Source organism: Aotus nancymaae, unplaced genomic scaffold (assembly GCF_030222135.1).
Source record: "Aotus nancymaae isolate 86718 unplaced genomic scaffold, 86718_ANA_hifiasm-v0.15.2.pri h1tg000131l, whole genome shotgun sequence".
NCBI classification, from domain to species: Eukaryota; Metazoa; Chordata; class Mammalia; order Primates; family Aotidae; genus Aotus; species Aotus nancymaae.
Window position 1 is genome coordinate 8,788,616 of NW_026988546.1, and position 25,951 is coordinate 8,814,566.

Consider the following 25,951-nt stretch of genomic DNA (forward strand, 5'->3'; position numbering starts at 1 on the left):
AAATATCACAGTGAAAAAGAAACAGCCCAACTGCTTGGCTGGTATTTGACTCGCTGGTTTTGTGAAAAGAAAGTGGTGGGGCTGCAGCCATGACTTCCCATTTCAGTTGGCTCAGTGGCCCCGGACACAAGTTGAAAGCATATTGCTCAGCAGACATGAAGTGCTTGGCATTCTTAAAGGCTTCATTAAACCAAGACTACATAAAGAACTAAACAACAGGTTGGATGTGGTGACTCATGCCTGTAATCCCAGCACTTTGGGAGGCCGAGGTGGGTGTATCACTTGAGGTCGGGAGTTCGAGATCAGCCTGGTCAACATAGTGAAACCCCATCTCTACTAAAAATACAAAAATTAGCTGGGCATGGTGGTACCTGACTCTAATCCCAGCTGCTTGGGGGGCTGAGGCAGGAGAATGGCTTGAACTTGGGAACCGGAGGTTGCAGTGAGCGGAAGATCATAACACTGCACTACAGCCTGGGCAACAGAGCAAGACTCTGTCTCAGAAAAAAAAACAAAACACTAAACTAAACAACAGAGCAGTCTCATGACTACAGCATGAAGTTTTGCTGATATATATTTCCATTTCTTTGTAACAAAATGTAAGAAAAATCTATTTTTAATTGTTCTTAAAGAGTAAGAAAACCTAGTGTTTCATATACAAAATATGTATGAAGTTTCAGCAGATACACACACACATACATACACACACACACATACACACAGATGAGTCCGCTGCCTCTTTGCTTGAAAAAAATTCCTTTGGGTCTTCTCAGTTACACCAGACATTTATGTGTGGGCGGGGAGAAGAGGTGGAGTGCGGAGTGAGGAACTGGTGACCTGGGAGGATGACTGCCTCATCTTGGGTACCTGTCCTGAAGGGTGGGTCCCTTCTGTCATGTGGCTCCACAATAGGACTTTGTAAGGTAAACGTGTTCACAACAGCACTGATAAGCTTTCTCAGTGTCATACTACTCCCCAAGTAGTGGTAACACAAACTGGGTGTGACAGATGGCAAACAAATATTTTAAAATAATCTCTCAGATGGTATCTGGAAAAAATAATGTTTTTGGAGTCAGTTATGCAACAACTTTGAAATTGCCTCTCCCTTAATTTTAGAAATAAATTCCCTGACAACTCACTTTTATTGAAAGTTTTTGGTTGGTTTGTTTAAAGCTGCAATTTTAAAATATGAGACAAATGAATACACAATGATTGCCACTTTCCTACTTGGGTACACAGAAGAAATATCCTTATTAGAAGGCCAGGTAGATCTGTCCGTGCCCAGGGTGATAATGGGGAAATTGGAAAGGGCCTTGACAGGGTGTTTTCTTTTCTCTGCAGGTCCTGTACAACTTGTTCAAGTCTTTTTGCCAGATGAAAACCATTGAGACCATTGACGTGTTTGCGGGAATTGCTAACTTCTTTGTTGTGGGAATCGGTGGGATGCTGATCGGCATCTTCCTGGGCTTTATAGCGGCATTTACTACCCGATTCACACATAACATCCGAGTGATAGAGCCACTCTTTGTTTTCCTCTACAGTTATTTGTCCTACATAACAGCTGAAATGTTTCACCTCTCAGGCATCGTGGCGTAAGTATTTCTTTGTTAAAAGTGCTCGATGATGACATTTCATTGAATGCATGCATTCTCAGCTAAGATATTAAAGTTGAATAAGTTATATGAAACACTAGGTTTTCTTATTCTTTTAAGAACAATTAAAAATAGATTTTCCTTACATTTCGTTACAAAGCAATGGAAATATATATCAGCAAAACTTGTGCTACCATGATCTGTTGCTCAGATAGAAAGCTGCTTAAACATACTTCTGAGTCTCCTAAAACATGACAATAAACTGTTGGGGTGGATCTTGGTCAGGCACCAAGAATTGTATGAGTTTGGTGCTCATTCAGGGTTGTCTCTGTGGGCGCCTATAAGCTTATTTCAACAAAGTCACATCCCAGGCTGCTCTTGGAGTTCTGGAATGGCTTATGTATATTCATTGGCATAACCTTAGTCATAGAAATATTTTGGATGGTAGATTTGATTTGGGATAACAGCTTAGTCATTCAAAGCAAAATCAGTGAATGACAGTTGTGACCATACAATTTCAGCTGAGCCTTTTAAATAAAGATGTAGGATTATAAAGCAAGAAATTTATAAAGCCAGGGATTATTTGTTTACTAAAGGTTTGGTTAGTGTGTCATGCACTAACTGATTCTGAAGGAAGTTTTTGAGAAGTTATACAAATGCGCTGATGAATGATGGAGTTTGAATCCTGTTTTAGCCTTTGGAAGATGACTTTGAAGGAGGCTGCTCATTGGATGTGGATGTTTTTGTAGCTTCCAAAAACAAGCTTCTATTATATTATGGTAAGACCCTGTATATGGTCAGTGAGAAATACTTATTAATGGAATGTTTTTACATTTTTTTTTACTTTGACAAATATGTATTACAGCTCCATATGCACTAGGCTAAATGCTAGGACCTGCCATACATATTTAGAATTTTGCAGCTATAAGCATAAGCCTAGATCTTCCTGCAATTTTCTCTTCCAATCTGATTAAGATGATGCTTTGATTAGGGGCTAGTTTGACTTTTGCCATATGTCAGCACTCCTGCATCAGAAGCAGATTAGGTTTATGGTGGAGGAAGTCGAAGACGCCCTGCACAAAGAAAGTGGAACTTGTGGTCATGAAAGCCCTGAGCCACAGGTTGGGTGGTTTTCTGTTCCACAGAGAATCTAAATAAAGCAATGCATTAATCCAGTTTGACCCAGTAGTGAAATGTTTCATGTCTTCCTGGTTGCTATTCATATCATTTGTATGACTTCCAGTTTCCTGACTCTTCTGTGGCCAGTGTCATTGAAAATGTATCATCAGCTAGTTACAAGGTCTCTAAAAAGAGTGTTGGAGCAGGACTTAGTATCTAGTTTCCAGCAATGTTGCTCTAGCAAGAGTCGGGGTATGAGAACCTTGAATTGCATTGCAAGTCTGAGTGTATGTAACTGTTCTAGAACTCACAAAGGAGCTATGTAAATGTGACAGTTTGCCAGATGTTCACAGGCAGGATTTGGGGTCCTTAAAGATCCAGCATATTGGGGGGAGAGTTGGAGAATTGGATGGGGTGGGAATCCTGGTGGATCTCCAGTGTTGGTGATGGAAGGGTTGGAAGGCCTATGCTATATCAAGTCACTGACCTCTTGTGAAAATGAAATCACAGGTTTACATATGCCAGTAATTCAGAAGTAAGAGACAAATAGGGCCACATATTCCTGATAAATAGCACAAGTAATTCTGTGTTGTGGTTTGTGGGCCAATGAAAATCGTAACCTTTGTTTCCAACTTCAAAGTGAAGATTTGACAGTTGAGAGGAAATTTCTTTATTACATTTGAACTAATATTGTCATTAGCCAGGTGGGGCAGCTGACACCTATAATCCCAGCCCTTTGGGAGGCCAAGGTGGGTGGATCACTTGAAGTCAGAAGTTTGAGACCAGTCTGGCCAGCATGGTGAAAACCCACCTCTACTAAAAAATATATATATAAATTAGCTGGGCATGGTGGTGCGTGCCTGTAATCCCAGCTACTCAGGAGGCTGAGACAGGAGAATCACTTGAACCAGAAAGTGGAGGTTGCAGTGAGCCACGATCACACCACTGCACTCCAACCCAGATAACAGAGTGAGACTCAGTCTCAAAAAAATAAAAAATAAAAAAATAAACTAGTCATTGCAAATAGTATACCAAACTAATAAACAGGTCCTTAAATAAGATATTATCGGTAATGTAAACATTTTTGCATCAAAATTATAATGTGTACCCATTATTCTGTCATGACAAATGCAGGTAGAGATTCACATTAGGGTGTGTTTGCTCTCAGAAGTGACACCCTCTTTTCTAATGTGGGGTAATTAGTATGCCATTCAAAACCTGACCGTGTGTTGCTTCCTTATGGTGTAGATCACAGATGTGCGTGCCCCGCCCCTCTCTAGAGTGCACCGTGTGCACTTCCACATTGTAATTACTGTATGTACTTCGGTCCAGGGGATACAGCATAATGATGCAATTAAAAATGCATATCTATACACACCTCTTTTATAGAACTAGTCGTTTTTTCTGGGCTAAAATTGTACTGAGTTTAGAAATTCCTATCATACTTTATGCTAATTGCACTCTCTCTTTTGCCATTTATAAGCCAATTTTAAGGTTAATGGGAGTAAACGCACCTGATGTACTGGGAATGCTCGGTACTTTCCCTTGTTATCTTAAGAGAAATAGGCAGCTCCTGAGAAAGGAAACTAGGCAGAGAGGACAGGCAGCTGCTGGGCAGGGAGAGAAGTTAAACTGCCTGTGGAATGATTTGTAAACCAGTTGTGAAACTTGGCCTTCCTGAGTTTTGCCTGCTATCTGACATCTCACCCTCCTTTGCCTTCCTCCATCCATCCTTCCTTCTCCTTCCCTCTTCGTATTGCCTTTCAGAGCCTCTAACCCTCTACATTAGCTTTGTTGCCTCTTGGGCAGCCTGTTCTAGAAGGATGTCACTTACTTAATGTGCAGGTAGTTACTAGATGAATCTAATGAAAAAGAAACAATCTTATGAGTAACAGAAGCTTTTGGTTTGGGTTAAAAATGCAAGGAAACTTTAGAGGAAAGCACGGAACAGGATTTCAGTATCTTGATTTCTTTGGAAAGATGCCAGAAGCAATGTACCTTGGGTGTTCATAAAGTCTACTGTTGCTGCTACTTAACTTTAGCATGAAACTGTGGTTTTACAGGCTTTTTACTGACAAGTAAATTAAATAATACGAGGTGAAGTCTTATTTCATCTTACAAAATATTTGGAGAGATGTCTTCTGAGCATTCTTAGATTTGGTTTTCCTTTTGTGGTCTTCCTAATACTCCAAAACCTAATTTAATGTTAAAAAATGATTTATGCTTATTTTTTAATTATACGTTCAGAAGGGTTTTAGATGCAAACGCTAACAGGGTAGATGCAATTCCCTATTTTCTAATATTATTCTACTCATTTCTATAGTGGAATAAATTGTTGCAATAGGGAAATGTGTGTGTGTGTATGCATGTGTGTGCATATGCCTGTGTGTGCATACACGTGTGTGGTTCAGTTTCCACAGCACCAGAACTACAGTTAAGGGAACATTTCCATAGTCTCTTAAACCAGAAACTTCACATATCAATAGCAGTGGACACGTTTGATTATCAAAGCACTATAGCAGGGGATGAGAGGTGACTAATAATTATTGATTTTAGAAGTTCTTGCCTTGACTCATGTGTTCTGAACTTTATATTCAGAAATTGCTTACAGTCAAAGCACTGTTGAGTCCTATGGACAACGGTGTATTTGACCTCATTTTACTTTCTTTACCCAAGGACACTAACGGTTGGATAAATTGATCACTAAAATTCAGGGCCATTACAGAAATCAACTTAAGTCGAAGTTTGTAATCCCCTTTTGAACTTCAGGCTCCTTTCTGATCCTCCTGTTCTATCCCACACAATCCCCTGGGCTCTAATAAGTGGGACATTGGAAACACACTGACCTGAAGAGGGAGGGGCGTGCTTGGCCTCCACAGCAGCAAGTTTTGAAAATGGCTAACTCCTCCTTCAGATAGGAGAGTAAGTGCCCAGTGTTTTTCAGTTCTGTTTTGATGGATTAATAATTCCTTTCTTTCCTTAAGGATACTTTCTAAGTATTTTCTATTTATTGTTAATTATTCTAGCAGCATTATTGCAAAGAAAGGAGAAAATAGTGATTATTAGTCTCATTCTTATGAATAAACAAATTGAAGCCCAGATGGACAAAATATGGCTGCCAGATGACTCAGTGGAGAATTAGGCCTGACTCTGCATCTCCAGGTACCAGGCCAGTCCCGTTTATGTGCAATAGAAGAAGGAGAAGGAGAAGGAGAAGGACAAGAAAGAAAAGAAACAGTACATCCTGATGCAAATTTGAAAATGAGTAAATTTGTAACAGGAATTTCCAGAATGATAAGTTTAGGAATGAAATCCAGGGGTAGGTCCAGCTTGCTGGACTGAAGTAGTCGCTGGTGAAAGTGTGAAGAGCATATTCTCTCTTTGTCCTTTTTCTCTTTGTAGGTGTTAATTGTCATCTGTTTAAAACTTTGAAGAAAAAATAGGAAAGCATACCTTTTTTTGGCCTATTCTAGTTCCTCTTGGTTTACCCACACTTTATAGTATTTAGGAGACTATCCAAGATCCAAGGGTGTTAAACCACAGCCCTTCATGCCAGAATAACCAGTTCAACATGTTTGTGTCCACAAAGATTAAAATTAATAAACACACGACATTGTAGGACATTCATAAAACATTATATGATGCATCATGTTTATAACATGCTTTCAAACACAATGCCAATTGACCCTCAAGTCAGCGTCTTGAATTGTGAAGAAGAGCAGGAAGAGAGTTTGCAGAGAAAGAATGGGGGAACCAAGACGTGAGCCTTAGATCTCTGGCTCCCTGTTTCTTCTCACTGGGTCATTGCCTTGACAAACAATAGTTTTACTTTTAATTATGGTGTGTGCTTTCACTGATAGCTCTGACTGGCAAAGACTGACCACTTTAAAATCTGGTATGACCACTCCAAACATAAATAAGCCTGGGGTGGAAGGAGGAAAGGTAGTAAAATGATGTTAGAAATAAAGTGATATGAAAACAAAGCATATACCCCTTAATTTCTTGGACATATTCAGGGAAAAGTAAAAACAAAGAAAGAAACAAAGAGTTTTTATTTTCCATTGTATAACTTTGCCTAACTATAGGATAAGACTAGTAAAGACAAAAAGGAATTGGAAATTATAAGCCTTAACCTAGAGAAATGTAAACAATTCATGAAATTATTTGTATTTATTTTTATGGTTTAAACTGTTTAATTTAGTAGATTCAACCCCAGAAAGAAACAAAGTATTTTTGTTCCTCCCTCAGGAACAAAAATAGTAGGCTGTCACTTCTTTCCTGGGTCGAACAGGGTGGCCACCAGCCACGTGTGGCCTCTGAGTACTTGTAAGTAGAACTGAGTTGTGTTGTAAGTTTAAAATACACAGCAGAGGCTGGGCACGGTGGCTCATGCCTGTAATCTCAGCACTTTGGGAGGCCAAGGCGAGCAGATCACTTGAGGTTAGGAGCTTGAGACCAGCCTGGCCAACATGGCAAAATCCCATCTCTACTAAAAACACAAAAATAGGACAGGCATGGTGGTGGATGCCAGTAATCCCAGCTGCTACTCGGAAGGCTGAGGCAGGATAATCGCTTGAACCTGGGAGGTGGAGGTTGCAGTAAGCTGAGATTGCACCACTGCACTCCAGCCTGGGTGACAGAGTGAGACTTCATCTCAGAAAAAAAAAACAAAAAAAAAAAACCAGCAGATTTTTAAGACTGAGTAGGAAAAAAAGGATTCTAGAGGATCTCATTAGTAACTTCTATACTGATTTGATGTTGAAATGACAATGTATTCGACATGTTGAGTTACATAAATATAGTCTGAAAATTAACTTCAGTTTCTTTTCATGTCTTTCACTGTGAATACTAGGAACCGGCAGGTTACATATACAGCTCCTGTGATTCCTATTAGACACTGTTCTGAAGTGCTTACCACTTAAGTGTTTGCTACTTGGGTATTTGAAGACTTGGTGACATATGTTTTATTCCTTTTGATGGAGTAAAAAAAAAACAGGCCATGAAAAGATGGGAAGATTTGATGGTAACTGTGCTCTTTATAAAGAATATTTCTTTGAGAATGAGGAAGTTTAGAAAGAATATAAGGAAGGAGAGACTGAAGGGAAGTTGGAGGTTCTTGTGAAATGGCTTGTGATAATTAAGATATTAAAGCCACCTTATGAAAAACAAAAATGTTTCCCTAGGTCCACATTTGGGGATTTTGATATAAACATCCTCAAAATCTAAAGTGGGAGGGAAGGTTATGACTCCTGCAGGAATGAGAAACATACTTTAAAACAGATTCCCTGGGTTGAGATTTTATATATATATATATATCAAATTGAAGTTGTAAACTTATACAATATTCAGTATTCAAAATATTATATTTTCTTGCCTCATCTTCTTAGGGGTAAAACACCATTAAAGACATTATTTTCAAGTCAGCTTTTATTTGTATTTACTCTGCAGACTGACTGAAGATCAATAGAGCCTCTATATTAGAGTCTGTAGGTCTTTATTTTAGCTAATCTCAAAAGACATTGATTTTTGATGGAGGCAAAATAAATCAAACAAACAAAACTCATTCTAAGTAAGACTATCTATTCCATTCCTGAAGATTATCAGGGATAGATTATGAAGCTAGTCAGTCTTCCCTCAACTTGTCACATGTGTCTTAGTGTCTTCTGGTGTTTATCAAGCGGTCAGGGTACTAAAGGAAAAATTAATATATCGGGTACTCAAGGAATAGTAATATAAGTTTAAGTGAAACACAAGCAGAAAAGTTTGTTTTCTAGGAAAAATTGATACAATGCATAAAAAGTCCAATAGGTGCTGTACTTGATTGGCTTATGAAAATCAATTCACTGCATTCTTAGAATGATATTTAGCTAAAAAGAATATTGATATTGCTTTACTTGTTATTAGGATGAATCATACCATTGCTTTTCTCCTTCACTACAGATAACAGGGTAGATTTTAGAGGTATATTGGGAACTCTTTAGACAAGGAAAAACTTGGTATTTGCTTGCTAACTTTAAATTACACAGAACTTTAACAATTTGCTCCCGAATTAAGAACTGATTCTTCGAGATCTATTTGAAGGGTGGATATTTTTGCATAACTGAAAATGCTGCTATCACTTTGCCTTTTGGACTATTTCTGGACTGTTCTTTCTTTTCTTTTATTGTACTTTAGGTTCTGGGGTACATGTGCAGATCATGCAGGATTGCGGCATAGGTACATACATGGCAATGTGGTTTGCTGCCTCCATCTTGACTGTTCTTTATGTTTATTTTTTAAAAATTACGATAGCCCTGCTGGCCTATATTTCAAGAATATTGTAGGAAATAATGTTACTTTCTGGTAAGTGTAGGCCAAAATATAAAACAGGATAATAAGTCAGAAATGTATAATTGCTGAGAAATAATTACCTTTTCTTTTTTAATGAAAATTGTTTCAGAAAAACTGAAAGGAAATGTACACTTACCACCCAGCTAGTACTTCTGAGTATGACACACTTGGAAACATGGATTAAATTAGTGTTTCAGCCCCTTCATGAGGAGGTTAGAGCCGGGACTACAGCTGTGGAGGTCAAGGTTGACTCTTCCTTGACATGATACATGTCCCAAGGAGAAGTTTCTCCTTGCTTGAACAAACCTCAGTTTACTGCTCAGCAATTCTCTGGACAGAGGAGGATGTGTGAACCTCAGGTCCTCCTGTGTTGGCTTCTGGGGTGGGGAGAGGCTGCCTGAAGCTCCTCTTGATGCTGTGGCATTTCTCTTGTGTACTCGCTCCTGCAGCTGCCACTTTCCCTTACCACAATCACACATGAGGTCTGACTTTGTCAGTATTCCCAGGGGACCTGGCCAAGTGGCCCCGATTCTGTCTTTCCACATGTGTCCTCACAGTTAATCCCCCATTATTTGACGTACCTTGAGTCACTTGACATCTTTGTAGCCAGGAGCCCGGCTGAAACAGTAGAAAGAAGCTCTGTGTTAATGAAGGAAGCCAAACTCCAACCAGGTTCAGCCAGAAAGGAGTGATTTCCTGAATCATGTGAATAAATACATCTTTGAGAGGACAGGTGGGATTTGGCCTTAAGGTGATGGGACAAGGGACTCCTATGTCTGCCTAAGCATTTCTCTCTGTCAACTTTGTGTCCCTTCGTGAGAAGGCTTCCTTCTCATAGGTTAGCCCTCTCCAAAGCATGGAACCAGGGTCACAGACAAATCAGCCTTTGTATCTCCACAACTCTGTCACTGAAGAGTAAAGTGAAATCTATCCTGCCGGGTTCTGTTGGAAAACAATTCAGAGCAAGCACTGTGATTGACCCAGGGATTTGAAGAACTGTCATGGGATCAGACTGTTTCACGTGACCAGCCCTGTGACATTAGAAGTAAAGTTTGTTACCAGAAGAAGGCAGTGAACTTAAACTCACTTTGAGTGAGACCACCATCCCAATCTGGGCTGACTACAAGTTAGCAAGGAAAGCTGGATCCTTTATAGTACAGTATAGTGGGATGGGAATGATGTTGATGCTTGGGTTGAAGCCTCAGTGATGAAGAGAGGGACATTCTGGGTAGAGGCAGAGGTGTATTTGAAGGCTCCAAGGTGAACTGAACTCCAGATTGGTGAGGAGGGGGGCCCAGTCTTGCCTGACCTGTTGTGTGCTATAGGCAGGTGGGAGCCTTTGGAATCTTTAAGGAGAAGTGATACAATTGTATTTCTGTTTTATGATAAATACATGATCATAGTGCTTCCAGAACTTCTTTATACCTTGACACTTACAACTGATAAAGTTTTCATGGTACTCTGGGTGAAAGCTGTAGGTCACAACCCCAGACTGACTGGCTGCCCTAGAGCTGAGGAATCCTTGATTAAGGAGGAGGATCAGGAAACGCTGCTGTCAGCAGGGATAAGGTGCCTAGGTAAAGACTCGGGCAGGAAAAAAACTGTGTGAAGATGCCTGCACACTAACCAGTCTAGGCAAGAGAACACAGGGACCTGCACTTAGATCCAAGTCATAAAAATTGAGAGACAGGAAGGAAGAATAGTTGGCAAATGTAGTTAAATCCAAATTATTCCTCAAATCCCATGTTAACCCTTATGCTCATCCTCCAATACAATTTTAAATAAAATGACTCAAACTTCAGCTCTTTTTTTCTCATTTCTCCTTCCTCTTCTGAACCCTTTGCCTATTCTCCCACTTGCTGTCTTAAATGTTAATGTATTTAGGAGTCACCTGGAAATGTCATTACATGGACAGAATCCCAGGCCTCGGCCAGAGATTCTGATATAGGTCTTAGATGGGGCAGAGGCATTTGCAGTTTTCCAACATTTACACGTGGTCCACCAACCATACTGCTCTAATATACATGCTAGGACCTGTAAGAACTTCCGGAAAGCAGTAACTCATGCGGATGTTTCTAGGACTCATGTAGAACTACAAATCATTCTGTGTATATATCTGATGCAGGATTGTTGCATGCAGGTTTCTCATATCCAGTCCCCACTTGTGGCCCACCTCCAACATAGGCCGGGAGTCCTCCACCTGGAAAACCTTAATTCCATCACCAAAATGTTGGTCAAATCTTCCTGCCTCTCTGAGGCTCTTCTTAACACTCCCCAGCTAAAGTGGGTAGACTCCGTGGGACCCTTGACGCCTGTGCTTCATGACGCTGTTGATGCTGAGTTGTGATCCTTTGGTGTTCTCTCTCCACATAACCACAGTTGCTTTAGCTGCCAATAGGTTATCTATAAATATTAGTTGAATTGAACTGAAAGCAGTTATACAGGAGAAAAAAAGATGCAGAGAATTTATGCAATGGACAAAGCTTCCTGATTAATCCAGGATTTATGACAATTTCAATTTACTCTATTTCATTTTTGATATTTTAAAAAAGATTGTTCAGTTTTTATGATTGGATCCTGTTTTAAAAACAATTTTTGTTTGCATTTTCTCATATATCAAACTCTGTTTCTTTTGGTTGTCAGGTTTTCTGGAAGAAGCAATTCACTGTATAGTACATTCGTGCTCTGGAATAATTTAATTTACTTCACTTGAGCGAGTACTTTATTCTGAGAGCATGCAATGTGCCCTGAGTCACCACAAGACCTGGCTTTAATCAATACAGAAAAAACTTTTTAATTGGTCTTCATTGTTGCATATGCTTAGCATTGATTAGTGGGATAGGCTTTCATATTTGGCAAAGCCTTAATTGAGAATATACAGATATTATTTGGGCTATATTTTCCTGCAATTGAATTCATACTTTTGAAAATCATATAGAACGGGAGCAAGACTGTAACCAGATTTTTTGGGGGGTGCTGGTGAGGCACAGCTCCCCCGAGAGAATACTGTGGGTTCTTGGCCTCCAATTTCTTAAAGAATAAGCAATGGGACCACTGCAGTTAGTTGTATGCTCGTAAAAGTAAAATATCAGACCCAAGAAGTGTTGTTGTAAGGTGGTTTTATTTAGGTAGAGAAAAGAGAAGGAAAGGAGAAGGAGAGAAAGACTTCCATGACTTTCCATGAAGAGTGTAGAAGGGGATTCCAGGGGGGAAAATCCGGTGAGGTGTGTGGACACGGACTTTTATCCTGGGAGGAGCCCTCACGCTCTCCAAGACCCTGGGCCAATGAAAGGTGTTCCTTAGAACTTCCGCTGGAGTGACTGACTTTTAGTTTCTTCTCAGGCACGCGAAATTCAAACATAAACCGTTAAATCTCCCGGATGGAGAGAGATGGGAGGGGGGCCTGGCGCTGGGAAATTCTTGCCCTTAAAACTACGCCCCTTCATGGACCCAGAAAGAGAACACATTCCCTCATTCCCGCCTTTGAACAGGAAAATTTAAATTTTGTTGGAATAGGGGCATTGATTCTTTTTAACTACTTTCTGCTGAAATGGGGCGTTGAAGGGGCCCTGTAGTTGAGGTTTTTTTTAGAGGGGAGCCTTTTAGGGGTGCAGGTTGATTTACAGGTTTACGATAGAGCTTATGAGCCAAGGACATTTGGGGTTTTAGCAGCAGGATTAATTGTGACCTTATGGTTTTATAAGAAATGAATATGACCAGGTGGTAAAGATGAGAGGCCCAGAGTTATAAACCAGGCTAGGGAGAACAGAGCCAGGTTTTTGAAGGTTTTTAGCCCTATTTTTTGATTGATTTTTGAGTTTTATATTTAAAATAACACTTAACTGTTTTACAAAATTTTAGCAGCATTTTTTATTTTTCCTTTTAGAAAGAAACAGGTTTTTCTTCTTTCTGTTGTTAGCAGATTTAGGGCCCTTTTATTTTAAAGTTATGGCAGCTGAAGAGTTAAGCTGGTTTGCAGAGACGGCTGCCTTTTGCAAAGAGAATTAGCAACCTTTTTTTGTTATTAATTAACTTCTGAGATAGCTTATAGTAACTGAATAGAAGTAGTAACTTTTTAAATACCAGCACCAAGTTTTTTTATTATTTGAGGGATAGCAAAGTTGAGGGTTATAGTTTTATTAATGCCAGGATAAGTTAGACTTATGAGGAGTTACTTCTTTGAGGATTTTGTTGGAAAAGCAGATGTATATTTTTTAATGGTTTGCAGGTGTACGAAGGGCTTTTTTTTTTAACTTTAGGCTGTGGAGTGGAGTGTTTTTGACTTTTTTTAGGAGGTATTTAAGGCTTTAGCTGAGTGTGATAAATTTATGAGTTAATTGTTTAATTCTACACAGTTCAGATTGTAGATAAAGCACTCTGGATCTTCATTAAACTAGACTTAGCCAGCATTAATTGAACTTGTACTTGGTGCCACTGTAGACACAGACCATGCTAAGCATTAGTCCATCGTCTCGAAGCATACATTCTGGTAGAAAAGAAATAAATATCTGTAGAAAACAGGTTAATAATGGAGTCATGGAGTAATACAGAAAAAAAAGTATCTGTTAGAATTTTCTATTCAGAAAATAGTCAGATGACAAATCATTTAAATAGAAAGGAAAGTCTATTTCCACCCCACCCTCCCCGGGGTCGGGGAAAACTCTTTTTGAGATAATGTCTATTAGCTGGCCTGAACTTTCCTACAGTGTATTTTGATTGATATACTGATAAAGAAAACCTCAATTGCTGGTGTAGGTGAAAACCACTAATTATAGTGCTCACCCATCTCTATCTCTAAACTGGTGATGATCGCCATATATTTATGTTAAAGTGGGGCAAGATAATAACATAGCAGGGTGCATCTGTGAATTCTGTGCATGCCTCACCTCCACACTGTCCCACAGAATGGTACCTAAGACCTGTCAAAATCTGGGCATGCTTCGGGATGTGAAATGGGCAATAGATATAGAGAAAATATATGCCTATTGCATCACCATTCCTATTAAAGATTCATCCATGTAGTCATTGATACAAAATACATGCCAGACACTATGCTAATCAAGGCAACACTTTTCTTTTTCCTCAAGGAGCGTCCAGTTTGGGGAGACAGACATTAGTTATGTGATTGAAATTATAATTTCTCATTTTTCTTTCCAGCCTATGATGTTGAACTCCTAAACATTAAGTATAGCAGTGTCATTGAACCCTAACCTCTTTCATCCTCATCTCAACGCTTTCAACTTTCCCTCCTCCAGCTAACGAAATCATTTGGTGGTTTCCTGAATGCACCACCCTGTTTATTTCTTTTATGCCTTTGATATGGCTGCTGCTTTTCCCTGAATTACTCATGTCCTCTTTTCCTGATAGGTGAGCTTATCCATGAAGATGTTGCTCAAATGTCCTCTTTTGTGGCAGAAGTCACCCTTTGCTTTCCTGCACATCCATAGCATCTTCCCTTTCCTCATTCTAGCACATACAGTGTTGTGTTCCAATGATCTCTTTGTGTCTGTTTCTACCCTTAGACTGTGAACTCTTGAAGGCAGAAATTGGGTCTTACTTGCTTTCATCTTCCTAGATCCCAGCACAGAATTTTTCTCAGAATGGATGCTCAGAAAATGTTAGTTGATGTTAAATTGCACTTCACAAAATCATATTAACTAGGTATGGAAATTTAAGAATTTAGAGAGACACGCATGGAAAGGTGGGGGGTGGGGAAGTTGATTCAAAAACATGAGCTAATAAAAGTGGCACTGTATTAATATTGAAGGATAATAGTTTTATTTTTACACTTTAGAATTAAGAAACTTAACCAGAATTTTCTAGAACATTAAGAGTCCATTTTTGCTGTTATTTTTGTTGGTGACAGTCTCATATTGATGTCACAGAATGGGGATGTGAGGCTGTGGACTTTAGGTATGAAATCCTCATGTGTTCATGTGATGAAGGAAGAAATCTTCTTTCTTGCTAGTGTGGTGGCACTGTGATAATGCTGTGATGTGACATTGTACCCAAGGACTATCCTGGCCACATACTTCAAACCCAGTAAGGCCAAGGACAGTCTGATACTATCTTGCACCATTCTCCAGCTCTGTAAGTTTTTTGTGATTCTTTTAGAGACATGGAGACTCATATATACTGTGAGGGTGATGACTATCGGTTCTAGAAGTTGACCTGATGGAGTGGGCAGAGATGATTTCATTCTTTCTATCCCTAAGAGATTGTTTTGCCTGTACCACTCTAGTGGAAGGGATAACTTCTGATGTTATTGAAGGTGAGGTGGTTTGACTTCAGATCAGAGTACATGGCAACAAAAAAACTCTTTGCAATAAAGACACCTCCAGACCTTTGTTTGAGGGACCAGGTGACTCAAGTTGTACATGGCGGATCAGAATGGGAACACTGGGAATGTTTCCCCCAGCCCCTCAGGAGCCTCAGTGCCACAGACACGCACACACTTCCTGAACAGGACACCACAGGATGCTGGAGCCTATGATACCCACCCAGGGTGTCCTTTCTTTCTCTTCAGTGTCTCACTGAGGCCAGTAGGAAACTGCACTGAGTTACAACAAGGGGTCTGGCTACCATGAGCATATTCTTGGTATCGTGTTAAGGATACAAAGCAATGGAAAATGATCCCATGGACAATCATGTTAAATTAATTCCTTTTTTATTCATACACCAAAGTTACATTTTAATTGTTTCTAAATAGACACTGTTACATTGCTCATTTAACCATGTCTGAACTGTTCATTGGGCAAAAAGTAAATGATACAGGCAAAAAGTAATCTCCAGTTAATCTAACTGGAGATTACTTTTTGCCTGTATCATTTACTTTTTGCCCAATGAATGATATGAACATAATTTCAGAGGAAAATGTTTAGAACATTTAGGAAAACTCTCCTTGTCAGCCTTTTAAAATTACATTTTTGAATGATTCAAAACAGCTCAAGAGGGAGAGAACGGAATGGGGTTAGTATGAGGAATTATCTCTGTAGCTGACGTTTTGTTTTAAAAAATACAAGTGACGGGATAAGGCTGGGTGGTGGGTACTTTGGTGTTCATTACTTTCCATATTTGTCTGTAAGTTTAGGTGCTTTATAATAAAACCCTTTTGAAGTATCTTTTGTATAGGATTAGAGAATTTTAAAAAGTAATATGGCCATTATAAATTACTCTTATTACAAATTTTCTACCTGGCAACATTTTTTTCCACTACATGAAGTACCTAAAATAGCAGCATTTTTGAAAGGCTCGTAAGTGTGTGTTTCTGTATACATGCCTTTTTTTTTTTTTAGTTTGTATTGGACAAATTTTACTTTTTTTTTTTTTTTTTGAAGTGGAGTCTTACACTGTCACCCAGGCTGGAATGCAGTGGCACGATCTAAGCTCACTACAACCTCTGCCTCCTGGGTTCAAGTGATTCTCCTGCCTCACCCTCCCAAGAAGCTGAGATTACAGGCACCTACCACCACACTTAGCTAATTTTTTGTATTTTTAGTAAAGACAGAGTTTCACTACGTTGGTTAGACTGGTCTCTAACTCCTGACTTTGTGATCTACCTGCCTCAGCCTCTCAAAGTGCTGGGATTGCAACTTTTTAAAGTCTAGTTAAAGAGAAATTAGGCCAAAATATGAAAGATGAAGATTTTCAGAAATGTGGGTAATGAGTGATTTATATCTGGGGGAGTGCTGGCGAGATGCCCGATATTGGCTTACTGGGACAGATGCCACTTTCTAGCCTGTTCTTCCAGTTGCTTTACCAGCTGGAAGAGGTTCCAAGATTTCATATCAAGCCAGTGTGACAGAGTTCTCGCTAGTTTCTGTCACTCAACTGCGTGCAAGCAGCAGAGGCCATGCGCATCTGGGCCATGCGCTTAGTTGAGGATACAGTTTAGGGGAGGAGAATGCAAGCACCTGGTAGGGGCTCAATAATGGCCTCAAAGATGTCCCCAAAGATGTCCACATTCTAATCCCTGGAACCTGCTAATTTGTTACCTTACACGGCTAAAGAGACTTTGTGGATGTAATTAGGTGAAGATCCTGAGATGGGGAGATTCCATTGGATTATCTGGATGGCCTTGATATAATCTCAAGAGCCCTTATGAGAGGGAGTAGGAGAGTCAGACTCAGAGAAGATGTGGTTAGGAAAGCAGAAGTCAGAGGGATGTGGCATGAGCTAAGGAACGCAGGAGGCCTCTAGAAACTAGTGAAGGCAATGGACAGATTCTCCCCTAAAGCCTCCACAGGGAAAAAGCCTTGTCACTCCTTGATGTTAGCCCACCAACGTGATTTTGGACTTCTTACCTCTGGAAGTGCAAGATGGTAAATTTGTGTTGTTTGAAGCCACACCATTTGTGGTTATTTCTTACAGCAGCCATAGGAGATGGATACAAACAGGCTTGTGCTTGAGAAAGGATAAGCCACAACTTGGTGGGCAGGGAAGACCTCCCTCCCATCAGAGATCGGGGGGCTCACTGAGAATTTGGAAAGGGTGAGGATTAAGTCCTCAATAGTGCTGACTTTGTTTTCATAGAGAAGAGGTCTTATTATTTTACACAGGCTGGACTTAAACTCCGGGGTCCAAATAACCCTCCTGTCTTGGCCTCCCAAAGTTCTGGGATGACAAGTGTGAGCCACCATGCCCGGCCCAGTTAATGTCTTTAATTCAGACTGCCCAGATTCATACCCTGGCACCACCATTTATTAGCACTGGAATCTTACATAATTGAACCTCTGTCTGCCTTTGTTCTTCCATTTATAACTATAGGAATGATTACAGAGCCTGCTCATAAACTTGTTACAAGGTTTAACTGACATAACTCATAAATGTGTTTGCATAGTATCTGGCACAAAGTAAAGGTGCTATAAAGTAGATTGACTGTTTTTATATGAGTCCTCAACTATTCAAAGGCTTTGCCATGTGTTTATAGATGTTGAATTTTATTAGCACATTTAATAAGGTCACTCTTTCTTTTGGGAAACCACATAAATTATACATTCTTTACTTACAGAATCTAAAAGAAATGCCCGCTTATTCTGGGGACAGTGACATGGTGGTTCAATGTGTGGTCCTTAGATTTATGGAGTCTTTGTTTTGTTTTAATAAGGGCACAAAAATAAATACACCTGCATTTGTTTTCTATGTGAACAACAGATCTGTTCCTTGCAATGAGATGTGTTCATGGTTACCTGTTTAGGTTTTAGAGGACACTTAGGTTTGCATTCTTCTATGTATTCTTATGCTAACAGTAGAAGGATTGCCTTAAGACAGCAGAAGTCTTCTCAGAGTGAGGAGGACCATGTGATGGAAGTAGGGGAAGCTGAACTAAAGTCACTGTAGTGCCGGAGTTAGGAAATGCTGAAAACGTTGCAGATCGTAACCAGTAATCAGTTTATGTTTATCAATTAGTGGAAGGCAGCGTGGCTCCCTCTAATCTCATCCTCCTGTTTCATTCTACAGAACCTTCTGTAATGAAATTGTTTTGGTACTTTATAGTAACTGTGTCTCCTTAGACCGGACCTACCATGAGCTGTCACCAAGCTCATCCTAAATTCCCCTCTGTGGGTGGCACCTGAGTCGATCGGGGTAGCAGTCTAGACAGAAAGGAACCCACATGTGTAGCAAGGCAAAAAGACAGTAAAGAACAAGTTCAGGGCGAGCAGTTCCATACAGCGGAGGCACATGGTGTGCACCCAGATGGAGAGAGGGCAGATGTGAAACTGGAATTCTCCACTGAGGGAAGTGTGTGAAGAGCTTCAGGAGTGTGGACTTGACCCTGGACGTTGATCTTTTTCTACAGGTGCCATATTCCAGTAGATATCATGAGAGTGGGAATAAAGGGCTGTGTGGTCCCAAAATTTTGGAAATGTTGGGGAGAACAAGCAAAAGAGTTTCTTTGCCTTAGGAATTCTCAGAGCCTGTTAAAACGTTTTGAATTTCCCAGAAGTGGATACAATGGATACATAGAAATGAGACTCAGAACTATGGATTTTAAAAAAGTGAGGGGGTCTAAGAGATATTCAGGGTGAAGAATTGAAAATAGTTGTTGACCAATTTTATGGCAGGGGGCTACCAAGATGTGACAGGGAGAGAAGGCTAACACAAGTCCATTTTCAAGTGCCTGGCACAAAGTAAAGGTGCTATAAAACAGATTAACTGTTTTTATAGAAGTCCTCAGGATTTTATGCAATAGAATCCTTTTACATAATAGAGGAACCAAGAATATGTAGGAAAATAAATCAGTTTATAGAAAGATCATGAATTTCAAATTTATTTTGGACTCATTTTATTTGAGATACAGAAAGGAGAGCTGATGGTGTTGATGTCCACAGACCTTTAGGTGTGAATCTGGGGTAAAGAAATTGAAGGATCAGAATGCTGGGCAGAGCAGGGTAGTTGAGCCAGGGTTGGTAATGAAGACCTCGGGAGATTGTAGGATTTCCAAGGTTTACATGAAAATCAGATTCACCTATAAAAATCATTCGATGATGTAGTCTTGGGCAGAAGAGTAGAGCCATAATTTAGCTCTTAAGTGCTGTCTCTTGCATTCTGATTAGGATCATTGTTAGGTTTCAATAAAGGCTGAACCTTCTTTTTCAGAATCACTGCTTGTGCAATGACTATGAATAAGTATGTGGAAGAAAATGTATCTCAGAAATCCTACACAACCATCAAGTACTTCATGAAGATGCTGAGCAGCGTCAGCGAGACCTTGATCTTCATCTTCATGGGTGTGTCCACCGTGGGCAAGAACCACGAGTGGAACTGGGCCTTCGTCTGCTTCACCTTGGCCTTCTGCCTCATCTGGCGAGCCCTAGGTAATGAGCGCTTGCCTGCTAAATGCACATGTGTGACACTCACTAATAGAATGGGGCTTTCCTTTTGTCACTCCCTTTCTGCTGTTGAGGCTTCTTTTTTATCTTCTTAATTTATTCTTTCTTGCCTACTTCTTACTCCTCTTCTTTCTCTTCCTACTTTACTTTTTTTCCCTCCTTCATCCTCCTCTTCCTCCTTTTCTTCTCCTTTTTCGTTTCCTTCCACTTGTTCCTCCCCATTATCTTCTTCCTAGTCCTCCTGTTTCTCTTTTTCGCCCTCTTTCTTCTCATCTTCCTCTGCCTCTTCCTCTTCCCCTTTCCTTCCTCATCGGCCTCTTCATTTTCTCTCTCTTGCTTTTCTTGTCCCTTCCTGATGTATTATTTTCTTCCCTGAGTATCTTCAAGCCCTTGTTATAAGTCAGATTAGTGTGTCTTGTCTTCTCGGATTTCATGTTTTCACCCACAATCCTGGAACAACATCAAAGGCCCAGAGCCTGCTATTACTAGCAAGACAGAAAAGGGGGAAAGATTTTGGGGTCTGTTTTTAAATCCTTTGCCCCTGTCGCAGAAGCACAGAAAATGAGTCTATGTATTTTTATATTCTGGCCTCACCCAGTCTGTTTCCTCTTGGGTTTTCTTTCTGTGCAGGTGTCTTTGTCCTGACTCAGGTCATTAATAGGTTCCGGACCATTCCCCTGACCTTTAAGGATCAGTTCATCATTGCCTATGGAGGACTGCGAGGTGCCATCTGTTTTGCACTCGTGTTTCTCCTTCCTGCTGCTGTGTTTCCTCGGAAAAAGCTGTTTATTACGGCTGCCATTGTTGTTATATTCTTTACTGTCTTCATTCTGGTGAGTAGAGTTCTTTCTCCTTTTATCAGGAGGGAAAAAATCGTTCAGAATATTGGATTCTGTTTACAGGATGCAAAGTAGTAAAGGTGTGATGAAACTTTGGTAGTTAGTAACTAGGGAAAATGATATTTCCTGCCTGGATTCATGTCACCAGATTGTTGAGAGGCCTTAGAGAGTCCAATTTGGTCACTTGGCCTACACAGAGAAATTATTATTTAAGGAAACTAAATGAAGTGCTCTAATCTTATGACTGGAAACTTAGGAACTGCCCTTGCTAATGCTTATTATTTTTCTGACTTAGTGAATGCACTTGTTAAATGCCAGCTGTGCATGATGACCTTCCAACAGCTATTTGACATGAGTCGACTGCCTAGCAGTGACTCCCCTGAAATGAGGAACGGATGAACGCACGTTTAATATTGGGAATAAATGAGGAATGCACGTTTAATATTGGGAGGCAGAAAGTGTGGTGGACCTGTGTCCAGATCCTGACTTTGCAAGTGAATCAATCTCTTTGAGTTAAGATGCCAGCTCTTAGAAGATTATATTCATTTATCCAATATTTACTGGACTCCTGCTAAGTGCCAGGCAGTGCTCTAGGAGCCAGAACATATAAAGATTCCTGTCCCTGCTGCAGAGCTTACATTTCAGAGGGGTTGGTAGCACTAGACAAGAAACGTAATAAGCAAATCATAGAGCATGTTAGAAGGTGATAAATGTTATACAATAAGGAAAGAGCAAGGAATCAAGCATGGTAAGGGTAAAGTGGTGGGGGAGGCGTGTTACAATTCCAACATCAAATGGTCATGAAAGGGAACAGTGAGAAAAATGACATTTGAGCAAAGGCATGCAGGAGGTGGAAGAATTAGCTAAGCCCAAGAACAACCCAGGCAAATGCACTGAGGGATCAAGTGTGCTCTGAAGGCAGTGTGCTCTTGGCCAGTGTGGCTGGAGTGGCACAGAGTGTGGGGTGGCATGTAGGAGAATGAGGTGAGACAGATTCTGGAATCCTATATTATGCAGGGCCATGCAGGCCAGTGTATGAAGCTTGGCTCTTCTCCAGTGAAATGGAAGCCAATAGAAAGTGTCATGCAGATGCCTGATATGTTCTGACTTCTTTTGTACAAGGATCATGCTGGCTACTGTGTTGAGAATAGACTGTTGTGAGGAAAGGGTGGACGTGGGGAATCCAGCATGGAAGCCCTGCAGTCATCAGGCAGGACCAGGCTGGTGGAAGTTCAGTTGGTGAGAAGTGCTAAGATCCTGGAACACATTCTGATGGAGCAACCTATGGGATTCCTCGATGGATTCAATATGTTGTGAGGGAAAAAGGCGTCACTCACAACTCCACAGGTTTTGACCTGAGCAGCTAGAAGGATGGACTTGCCCTCAATTGAGAAGCGGAAGTCTGTGCATGGCAGAAGTAGGGTAGGGAAATTGTCAATTCAATTACGGGCATGCTGCATTAGGGGTGTCCATTAGACATACAGTGGACGTGTGGATGTGGCAGATACGAGTCTGGAGCTCAGGAAAGGGGCTCTCTAGCCACTAGCAGAGAACTGGTATTAGAAGCCATGAAGCTGGATGTTCTTGTCAAGGGAGTGAAAATATGTATTGAAGAGACCACAATAGAGGACTAAGGATTGAACCTTGGGGCAGCCCAACCTTAAGACATTTTCGGGAAGAAGGGAGCGGCCAAGGAGAACTGAGAACCAGTGATCGGTAGAAAAGGAGGAAGATCAGGAGATGTGTGCGTTTTCAAAATTTATTCGTATATATTTAACAGTTAGTGACAGAATACTTTCTAGGTGCCAGATGCAAATGTAAGCATCTTACATGTTAATTCATTTAACCCTCATAACAGTTCCATGGTACATAACTCTGGGAGTCATGGTTTATTATCCCTATTTTGTGGATGAGGAAAGTGGGGCACTGAAAGTGAGGTTAGGCAAGTTTACCAAGTTTGCACAGCTAGTAAAATGTAGAGCAGAATCAAAACCTATTTGCTTTTGACCCTGAATAAAGTATCCAGGAGACAGCCTTGTGTGTAGCGAGTGCTCAGTATTGTAATGCAAAACGATTTTCCTCCTTCCTTCTAGTCATTTCTTCAAAAGACAGTTCATCCTTCATTCATTCATGCCTTCCAACACTGGGGACAGTGAGTTGTCTGGAATCCTGGAGAAGACCCTTTCCTGAGTTAAGATGACCACTTTCTGTTATTGTCTTTATTATCAACACCTTTCTGCTTTCACGCAGTGTTATGGACCAGAAATGGTGATGACTTGTCCTTGGGAAGTAGTGGCAGAGATGAAAAAAAAAGCAGATGCAGTCCTCTTTATTTTGGAAGACTCATTCAATGAGACTCTTATGTGAGAAATGAGCCAAAGCAGGGCAGAGGACCAGTCGAAGGATGACTGCTAACTCGTGTTGTGTGGAATGTCAGAGAGCTTGTGGGGTAGGGGGGATGCTGGAAGTCAGGAAGTTCATGTGAGATGGATCTCAGTGATGTAGGAGCATGGATTTCCCTGAGTATGAAGAGGACAGGAGGAGGATAGATGGGAGGAGAGAGATGAAGGTGAGTAAAGACTGTGATAGAAAAGGAGAAAGCCTGAAGCAACAAACAGCACAGTTGAGAGGTATTGGCCAAATTTGGTATTGTGAACACATTAAGATAACCCTCCACTAAGGGAGACATCTGGGGATCATTGTTTAGTGCCTGTAGGTGTAGAGATGTCAGTCTTTCCTCTCATTAGGTTTAAAGAGAGTCTGGGAAGTTCACTTGGCTAACCACAGAGAGGAGAAATTGCTGCAGTTCCACTTTTGTTGATATCTTCCCTTTCCTGTTCTCTGCCTACCCTTCTGTGGGCACACATCGGGGACTGCATGCATATGGCTTGGTTCCTTGACTCTGATCACATCCTCCTCCTATTTTTCTACCTACTGCTCATTCTTAAGAGACTCTGAACACACACACGTGCACAAGCATGCATAGACACACACAAATACACACATACTCCCTTCAGAAAGGATCTCTTTTCTAGAATACATCAAAGATTAAGGAATTCAGTGAAGGAAACCTGGAGGGAAATACTTGATGAGATACAAATATAGTAGAAACAACTAATTATAAATCCATGCATAAAATATTGCCTTTCAAGTAAGAATTATGTATTCTTTCTCAAATGTCAACTTTTATGTTGATGGACTGATTACTAAACTTTAAATATGTTTTTCTCCCTTTATGTCACCATTTTTATATGATAAGCTCTTCCAACCTGGTATTACTGAGTTATAACTATCTTCAGAAATAGGATTTCATATGACGTATGATGCATTATTTGGTATCAAAGTTTATCATGAGAATTTTCACATTGCTTGAATCGTGTTGCTAATAGATGTAGTCTCTTTATGAGGCACACTATCATGGTATCAGAATATGGTCCTGTTTGTGGGATTTTTTTTTTTTTTGAGACAGAGTCTCACTCTGTCACCTAGGCTGGAGTGCAGTGGCACGATCTTGGCTCACTGCAACATCTGCCTCCTGGGTTCCAGTGATTCTCACACCTCAGCCTCCCTGAGTAGCTGGGATTACGAAAATGTACCACCACACCCAGCCAATTTTTGTATTTTTAGTAGAGATGGGGTTTTGCCATGTTCGCCAGGCTGGTCTTGAATTCCTGGTCTCAAGTAATGCAGCCACCTTGGCCTCCCAAAGTGCTGGGATTACAAGCATGAGCTACCACCATGCCCAGCCATGGGATATGGAATGAGGAAACAATTGTGATTCCTTGGACTTTTAAGTTCATTTTTTTCCAGTATGATTGGTAATGCTATTTATATCAAATATAAGCTATTTCTCATGTTTTAAATTTATATTCAAAGTTGGAGATGGTGGAGTACCATTATATAAAGTGCAGTCTTAGGGTAAGGCTATTGTAAGGCTATTGTGGGTTGATATTCTAGGCCTGCTTTTTGCAGCCTCTGTGGGCCTCAGTTTACTTAGCTGTAGAACCTAGACAATGGCACCTCCCTCTCAGGCAGCGCAGAGGAAGTACATGTATAGAGTATGACACCTGACACATGGTTTTCATCTCATGATTTGTCATGTTTAATGTGCAACTTTATGAAAAATTGTAACCAAAGAAAGAAAAAGATAAGTTCTTTCAATATACTTTTCTCTGGAAGGAAATATGATTAGAGTACAATAATTATTATTTAGTTAATCCCTATAATAAGGCAGAGCTCAAGAATTCTGTAAATGTATTAAGTGGTTAAGAAGTCCATCAAGTAGCAAGGTTGACCAGAATTGAAGAGATAGCAGCCACTTTTGCACATTATTGATGTCATTTATAAGTCACTGGGCAGAACTGTGAAGCATCTGTAGTTTTACTATACTTGTAAGCTAACAAGTTCACCTGTTATTATTTCATGAATGCTGCAGAAGACTCCTGAGTCAGAGACAAAGGACTTTATTGTCCATGACAAAAGCTGCAGCCAGAGCCTTGTGTTGGCTTGTGTCAGTTTTCCACACCTCCTTGTCCCAAGGGGGTGACAGAGGGGACCCGTGATGGATGTCTGCACATGTCGTGGGCTGCATTGCAGGAGGAGGACACTGAGTTTGGGGACATATTGCTCTCTCAGAAGGGTGATCTTACTACATTTCTTAAGAGTGCTCATTGTTTGCAACTCTGAGAAATGGCCCAGGTAAAAAGTAATCAAGGCCTGACATTCTTGGCACCTCCTGTAAAGAACATGTGGGGATGCTCAGGGCCCGTGGTGGGGTAGCCTTACCCAGCAATTACATGAATCTTTGCTAATTTAGCCTCTCCAACTGGAATGATGTTGCTCACTATTTTATAGACTTTGTGAGGACCCTCAAATGTGCTTTCATTTGTCAAATAAACGGTCATTTTTTTTTTGAGATGGAGTCTTGCTCTGTTGCCAGGCTGGAGTGCAGTGGCACTATCTCAGCTCACTGCAATCTCCACCTCCCATGTTCAAGTGATTCTCCTGCTTCAGCCTCCCGAGTAGATGAGATTACAGGCATGCACCACCACACCCAGCTAATTTTTTTTGTATTTTTAGTAGAGATGGGTTTCACCATGTTGGCCAGGATTGTCTCAATCTCCTGACCTCATGATCCGCCTGCCTCGGCCTCCCAAAGTGCTAGGATTACAGGTGTGAGTTCCGTGCCATGCCTCATAATTTTTTGTATATATACTGTTTCATAACGACACCATCTTTA

General features: G+C 40.5%; 1 protein-coding gene across 1 annotated transcript in view; it reads left to right on the forward strand.

The window, feature by feature from the left end:
* The window catches only part of SLC9A2 (solute carrier family 9 member A2), a 94,397-nt gene that overhangs the window by 43,488 nt on the left and 24,958 nt on the right, over window positions 1-25,951 (forward strand). Inside the window, exons 3-5 of the mRNA XM_012471501.3 lie at window positions 1,342-1,592; window positions 19,641-19,858; window positions 20,504-20,706. Of these exons, the coding sequence (XP_012326924.2) occupies window positions 1,342-1,592; window positions 19,641-19,858; window positions 20,504-20,706 (672 nt within the window). The remainder of the gene's footprint in view (window positions 1-1,341; window positions 1,593-19,640; window positions 19,859-20,503; window positions 20,707-25,951) is intronic.